The sequence below is a fragment of the Salvelinus namaycush genome, chromosome 42 (assembly GCF_016432855.1).
Source record: "Salvelinus namaycush isolate Seneca chromosome 42, SaNama_1.0, whole genome shotgun sequence".
In the NCBI taxonomy this organism is placed as follows: Eukaryota; Metazoa; Chordata; class Actinopteri; order Salmoniformes; family Salmonidae; genus Salvelinus; species Salvelinus namaycush.
This window is the reverse complement of record NC_052348.1, coordinates 16,581,894-16,589,352: the sequence shown is the minus strand read 5'-3', so window position 1 is coordinate 16,589,352 and position 7,459 is coordinate 16,581,894. Positions and strand designations below refer to the sequence as shown.

General features: G+C 43.5%; 1 protein-coding gene across 1 annotated transcript; it reads left to right on the top strand.

Annotated features, from left to right (window-relative positions):
- Positions 1–628: 628 nt before the first annotated feature.
- LOC120034685 lies at positions 629–7,242 on the top strand. The gene is made up of 11 exons (XM_038981289.1): positions 629–1,042; positions 1,352–1,792; positions 2,102–2,542; positions 2,791–3,057; positions 3,176–3,433; positions 3,541–3,786; positions 4,021–4,278; positions 4,522–4,899; positions 4,984–5,253; positions 5,417–5,500; positions 5,649–7,242. The coding sequence occupies exons 1-11, from the start codon at positions 753–755 to the stop codon at positions 5,713–5,715; spliced, it is 3,000 nt and encodes a 999-aa protein (XP_038837217.1). The 5' UTR covers positions 629–752; the 3' UTR covers positions 5,716–7,242.
- Positions 7,243–7,459: the final 217 nt, after the last annotated feature.

Below are 7,459 nucleotides of genomic sequence, written 5' to 3'. Positions count from 1 at the left end.
CGTCTTTACGTGGAAGAGAGGACCAAGGCGCAGCGTGATACGAATACATCTTCTTTAATATAACGAAGACGAAACAAACACTTTTACAAAACTAATACAAAAAACAACAAACGACCATGAAGCTACAAACGAAAGTGCATACACAAGCTACTAACGTTAGACATAGACAATTACCCACGAAATACCCAATGAATATGGCTGCCTTAAATATAGCTCTCAATCAGAGACAAATGAACAACAGCTGCCTCTAATTGAGAACCAATCTAGGCAGCCATAGACATACAAAACCCCTAGACAATACAAACACACATACATTCCCCATGTCACACCCTGACCTAACTAAAATAATAAAGAAAACAAAGATAACTAAGGCCAGGGCGTGACACCCTTTTAAAAAGGAAGTTTGTTCGTAACATCCTAATATGCTAAACATACACACACTGTTTTGAAAAGATACAATCTTACTTTGTGGTCATGATTATGAGGAATGATTGAAGTGGATGATGAGTTTAGAAAGATAGTCATGTTATTTTACCTGCCATAATGTGACCATCAGAAATGCATATTATATCTCACACATATTCATCTATTTGTTGTTAAACTGTTCATGCAGTTTTGCTCCACCACAGTATCAGAGAAGATCCCCTGAAGACTTGAGAAAGAGAGAGAAGACATTCCTACTGAATCTGTGTCTTCAAGCAGCCCTCCATGAGAGAGAAACCTTACAAACAACTGTAGAGAAAGTGTTTTCAATGTCTGAAGTTTATGACGATCGGAAATGGGATCTCCTGCTGGATCTGTACTCACATGTGAAGGACTATGAGACTCAAACAGGCAGGAGTGTCCTTCCAGCATTACAGCCAGTTTACCAGTCAGCTCCTGCAGTCTGGTCCATAGACCTCTCAGAGAGAAAGGTCTCCCTCCTCCTAGAAGTGCTGAAACTCCAACCAGAGAAGAAACCAGTAGAGCTGAAAGGCTGGTCAGATGAAGAGAGTGAAGTGAGGAGTTTCCTTCAGTGTCTGCCCTACATCTCACAGCTGAGGTGAGTCTGAACATGTGTGGTGGTTAGTGATTATGTGATGCTACTGATTATTGTCTTTTAGAAACCTGGTAAATATAAAAGTTCAAATGTTGGTGAATCTTGTAATATTTATGCTCAGATTTCCTGAATGAACATGTTGCATTTAGAAATGTCACACATATATATTTTGAATTTCTCTAAAATTATATATTTTTTCATTAAAACAAAAGCACATTATGTAAATGTATAACTACTTCATATATATTTTAGTGATGACTGGTTTCATGTGTCCATCCATGTCTGAATCAGCTGTTACTGTCCTTGTTGCAGTTTCTGTCCATGGTTGTCTGATAACTCAAAGCTGATCAAGTCCCTGGTGGGTCTCCTGTCTCAAGCAGCAGAGTGGGAGGAGCAGTCAGGAGAGAAGACACTGAGGCTGCTATCATCAGTGTGTACTTACAGAACTTTCCCTCTCTGTGACTGGGATGATGACGATAAGTGGTTTCAATGTGATTTCCTGCTGGATCTGTATTCACATGTGAAGGACTATGAGACTCAAACAGGCAGGAGTGTCCTTCCAGTATTACAGCCAGTTTACCAGTCAGCTCCTGCAGTCTGGTCTATAGACCTCTCAAAGAGAAAGGTCTCCCTTCTCCTAGAAGTGCTGAAACTCCAACCAGAGAAGAAACCAGTAGAGCTGAGAGGCTGGTCAGATGAAGAGAGTGAAGTGAGGAGTTTCCTTCAGTGTCTGCCCTACATCTCACAGCTGAGGTGAGTCTGAACATGTGTGGTGGTTAGTGATTATGTGATGCTACTGATTATTGTCTTTTAGAAACCTGGTAAATATAAAAGTTCAAATGTTGGTGAATCTTGTAATATTTATGCTCAGATTTCCTGAATGAACATGTTGCATTTAGAAATGTCACACATAGATATTTTGAATTTCTCTAAAATTATATATTTTTTCATTAAAACAAAAGCACATTATGTAAATGTATAACTACTTCATATATATTTTAGTAATGACTGGTTTCATGTGTCCATCCATGTCTGAATCAGCTGTTACTGTCCTTGTTGCAGTTTCTGTCCATGGTTGTCTGATAACTCAAAGCTGATCAAGTCCCTAGTGGGTCTCCTGTCTCAAGCAGCAGAGTGGGAGGAGCAGTCAGGAGAGAAGAGACTGAGGCTGCTATCATCAGTGTGTACTTACAGAACTTTCCCTTTCTGTGACGGGGATGATTATGATAAGTGGTTTCAATGTGATTTCCTGCTGGATCTGTACTCACATGTGAAGGACTATGAGACTCAAACAGGCAGGAGTGTCCTTCCAGTATTACAGCCAGTTTACCAGTCAGCTCCTGCAGTCTGGTCTATAGACCTCTCAAAGAGAAAGGTCTCCCTTCTCCTAGAAGTGCTGAAACTCCAACCAGAGAAGAAACCAGTAGAGCTGAAAGGCTGGTCAGATGAAGAGAGTGAAGTGAGGAGTTTCCTTCAGTGTCTGCCCTACATCTCACAGCTGAGGTGAGTCTGAACATGTGTAGTGGTTAGTGATTATGTGATGCTAATAGTGATGTGTCTTTATGAAATCTTGTAACATGAAACCTCAATGTTTACTCAGATTACCTGATCTATAAAACTCATATTACGTTATGTCGTGGCATATTATGTAACATTCTCTGTAACATCACATGGTATTACTTTTCCACAAGGCTGTTCAATATTCTAACTGTTGTTTGATTTCATGTGTCCCTCATGTTTTGCTGTTTCAGCTGTGATTCTGACAGGTTCTTCCAGCGCGTGTGTGAATCCATCCCTGTGAGGTCCAGAGAGGATGCCCAGCAGTTGGCCTCTCTCCTCCAGGCCTTGGGCTCCACCCTGTCACTGGGAGATCAGTTACCCAGGAAAACATGCAGGTCTGTGGTGAGAGTCCTAGGCCTCTGTGCCTCCAGAGTGGACCTCACTCTCACCCCCAGCAAGATCTCTCTGAAAGGGGCCTCGCTTCTCTTCACATATGTGTCACAGCTACACAAGCTCAGGTATGTTTTGTAAGCTATATTTTACAGGTCTATTGATTAGTTTGATTTCTTTTTGTGCATTTTATCTGAGAAGGTTTCTCTGTTTAAAAGTGGCTTGAGTTAGTTTTTTTCATTCCAGGCTGAATGTGGGCATGTCAGTGAGACTGGCCAGACTGGCTAGGAGGACAGGGAGAGGTGGGACTCCACTGACTGTCCCAGAACTCTCCCTGGTCCTAAAGAGCAGCCAGCCACCAGACAGAGTGTTATCCAGGGCTCTGAGTAGTGTGGCGTCCCTGCTGAGATTCTGGACGGTGCAGTGTTTGGACCTGACTGACTTCTGCATCCAGGGTCACTCTCTCATCACACTGCTGTGTCACCAGGGCCCTTTCACTCTCAGGTCAGTTTGAAGCTGTTTTTAACTAGTAGAAATAGGTAGAACATATACTTGTGTTTTTATTTATATCTGTGTTCATTTCTGACTGCCTGTATGTTCCAACCTCCTAGACTGCACTCAGACACTCTGCAGCAGCTGGCTGTAGTTGTGTATGAAGCTCAGGACAAGGACTTGACTCAGTGGTTCCTGGTGAAGGTTGGTGGAGACCTGACCTCCTGCAGGCTGGACTGCGAAGTCCTTCTCTCTCTGCTGCAGCATTCAACCCACAACATCACAGTGGACCTCAGGAAGAACAGGCTTCTAGAGAAGAACATCTCGGATCTTCTCCCCTTTCTGGGAAGGGTTATATTCAAGAGGTGACTGAACTTAATTTTATATATAAAGACTTTTTAGAAAGAAGAAAACAAATATTTTTGTTTTGAGTTATACCCTGTATTATCATTAGGGTTATATTCAAGAGGTATTTGATCTTTATTTAATATTGATAGACTTGAACTATTAATGTTCTACCCAGCTAGTTGTTGCTATGTGAGTTATCCTTTTTAAAACCTTAACATAACCATGACAATCCATTCTACATCTTTCTGCAGGCTCAGTTCCAGCTTTGTGAAGTCCATCATCAGACAGATCTATAACAGTAGAGACAGTGACTGTGTGTCCAGTTTGTTGAGGTCTTCAGACCATTGGATCAACCTGAACAGCAGAGAGCTGGACAGAGTGGACTGTACTGCTCTGTGTTTCACCCTGCAGCACAGCCACCAAGTCAAAGTCAACCTGCTGTGGACCTCCATACCACCGGGGGAGATAGAGAGCATCCTGCCTCTTCTGGACAGAGTCTCCCAACTCAGGTTTCGTTGGCACTCTTTGACCATTTTAGAATGGATAGAACTACGGTGCTTTACACTGTCTGACTCTGATAACCACTAACCCTAACCTTAGTGTAATGCACTTACCTTTCTCTCAGGGGTGGAATTGAAGGGGAACGTGTGGGAGTTGACGTGAATCACAGAGTTGTAGTGTGTTTTATCAGTGTTTTATTGTGTGCTGGTGTGTAAATAAGACGGTCTCTGTCTCTCTCTCACCTGCTGTAGTGTTGACAGGAAGCTGTTGCTGAGTTTCCTCCACTCCTGCGCTGCCTCTCAAATCCTGCAGGGGGCACTATCACCAACAACAACAACAACAGCAGCGGAGCTGCTCAGGGCTCTGCAGTACAGGTTGGACTTTTCCTGCTCCTCCTCTGTGGACCTGTCAGCTCACTACCAGGGGGAGGCGCTGTGTCTGACCACTGACCACTGTAGGGCCATAAACTCTGTTCTGAAGCAGAGCCAGCACAGCACACGGCTGGTTCAGAACCCAACCCAGAACCAGTCCCGAAACCAGCCCCACGTGCAGCTCATCCTTAAAGACTGTGAGGTGGAGCACGGAGCACTGAGAGAGCTGCTTCCCATCCTGCATATTGTCAAGCTGAGGTTAGACACACAAGGACAAACTAGTTTATAAAAGTAGGAGTTAGAGCTGTCCCATAATGTTATCTCTGGTTATTGTTCCCTCAGTCTCAGCAAAGCTCTGCTACTTCAGCTGCTGGACCATGTGTGTGAGGGGATTGAAGAGGGGGTTCTGAGGCACGCAGAGTTCCTGTGCAGAGCCCTGGATGGGGAGCTGGACCTCAGTGAGACCAGGCTGAACCAAAAGGCCTGTGGATCTCTGGCCCTGGTTCTGGAACACTCAGAGGGGCTGTCAGAACTGGACCTCAACCACTGCCAACTCACAGACCGCCATCTACAGCCCCTGCTCACACACCTGCACAAAGTTGAAGTCCTGGAGTGAGTGGGTTTCACTGTGTGTGTGTGTGTGTGTGTGTGTGTGTGTGTGTGTGTGTGTGTGTGTGTGTGTGTGTGTGTGTGTGTGTGTGTGTGTGTGTGTGTGTCCATGTGACTACATGACAAATGTCTGATCCTTCATTCTCTTTCTGTCTCTGTATTGTAGCCTGAGTCACAATGACATCACTGATGCTCTGACCGACAGAATACTCCAACTGGTCTCCACCAACACTTCAATACGCACCGTACGGTGAGTGTGTGTGACGTCAGTTTGTGTGTGCACGTGAGATCATATGGTCTCTTTTTCTGGGTGCAACTATTTAATGATGGTGATCTGTAGTGAAATGTTCTAAAACTAATAATGATGATGATGATGATAATAGTGTTCTTCTCTGCAGGCTCTTCAACAACAGAATCAAGGACAGAAGTCCGTTCCTGACAGACAAGAGGTTTGAGATCTGGTGAAGCAGCATCAGGTCCAAGTCCAGACAGGAAGAGAAGATGGATGTTGCAGAGGCAGAGGAAGAGAAGATGGATGTTGCAGAGGAAGAGAAGATGGATGTTGAAGAGGCAGAGGAAGAGAAGATGGATGTTGAAGATGGGTGTAGTAGCTACGAAGCCTCGGCAGGGTGAGACTAGAGGGACTCTTCTGACCAGCATCTCATCAACCCTAACCTTGACCCTAACCGTAACCTCATTTTAACCAATTCTTAAATTAAATATTGGTTTGCATGTCAGCCACATCCCCTTAGGTTTTAGCTGACCTCATCATGATGTCAGAAGAATGACCAGTGATGTCATCAGGGATTTTGGGACTAAGGTATTGAAAAAATAGTTGAGACTCCAGAACTCTGGAATGTTCTGAGTGTAATGGATAGGAATGTGTAGTTTTATTTACCTCTTACATGGTTCTTAAACACAGGAACATGTGTAGTATAACGGTTTTTGAGCTTTACTTAACTAGATGATTTTTGTGATCTGACAATTTGTGAAATTCCTTCAGAAGGAATAGATTGTATATGTGTTTTTATAGTCTAGTATTTATCAGGTTGATGTGAATGTGTTCTACAATTGCAGTGGGAGACTAATACATGAGTGTTTTGTTGCAGGTCAACTGCAGGGTATTGTGTTACTCAGGCTAGCCTTGTTGAGAACCAAGCTTCCCTATTCAGGAAGCAAGAGGTGTGTTGAGTTCGCTTGAACGTTTGCTATGTTGTGCAACGTTTTGTACTGAATGACACGTTTCCCCAAAATGTTCTTGAACAGACTTCGAGGTACGTTTGGTGGGTGTGGCGAGGTGTGGCTTGAAGCAATGAGTGACATATTTTTATTTTTAAAGGGCAGTGGCCATGCTGACAGCGTTCTCCAACCCACAACCCAACCCCTCCCCATTTTTCAACTGGTTGTTCAGTACAGCACCGTTTACCTTCAATTGAACCGTTTCAGAACGTAAAAACATACTGAACGCAGCCCTGGTGTAGTTCATGACAGAAAGTAGCTACAAGTGGGTGGAAACCATTGATGCCTCGCAACACGTCACACCAATCAATTGCCTTGCTTTGGCGGAGCCCTAAAGTTGCCCACTAGTGCCGTAGGAGGAACAGTGTGAGGATGCCCAGGAAATCGCTGATGTATAACATAGCCTGTATGTACACACACCATAACAAAATGTATTTAGTAGAGCAGTTGTAATGCCTTCATCGACTTGAGAAGAACATTACACGCAGCTTCCCTTTTAGGGGCATGTGGGGGAGGTTTCTTGAAATATAACATCCAATCAAAATGTAGCCACTGGAACCCAGCAGACCATTCTAACTGTTTTGGCTAATACAAAATTCTCCAGACCTCCAAAGGAGGCATGACAACAATGTGATTTTGGAGGTATGGCTACATGAGACTAGTACAAGCCTTTCTCATATCAAAACAGACAAACTATAAGAAATAATATATGAATATTTTGTGTTTTTAATAAATGTACCTTGAGGCCCATGATTGGTTTTTGACTGTGTTCTCTTCAGGTTGAAATCATTACTAATAAATCCTAAATAATCTGTATCGAGTTAATGCTGGTATTAAAGCGATCCCATCCCACGTGTATTTATTTTCATGAGAATTTAAGTTGAGAGCTAAGCACTATGGACCAGCAGATGGGGTTGCTTCAGAGAGACTTGACTGGGGATAGAACCTACAACCATGATTCAGAGAGCCT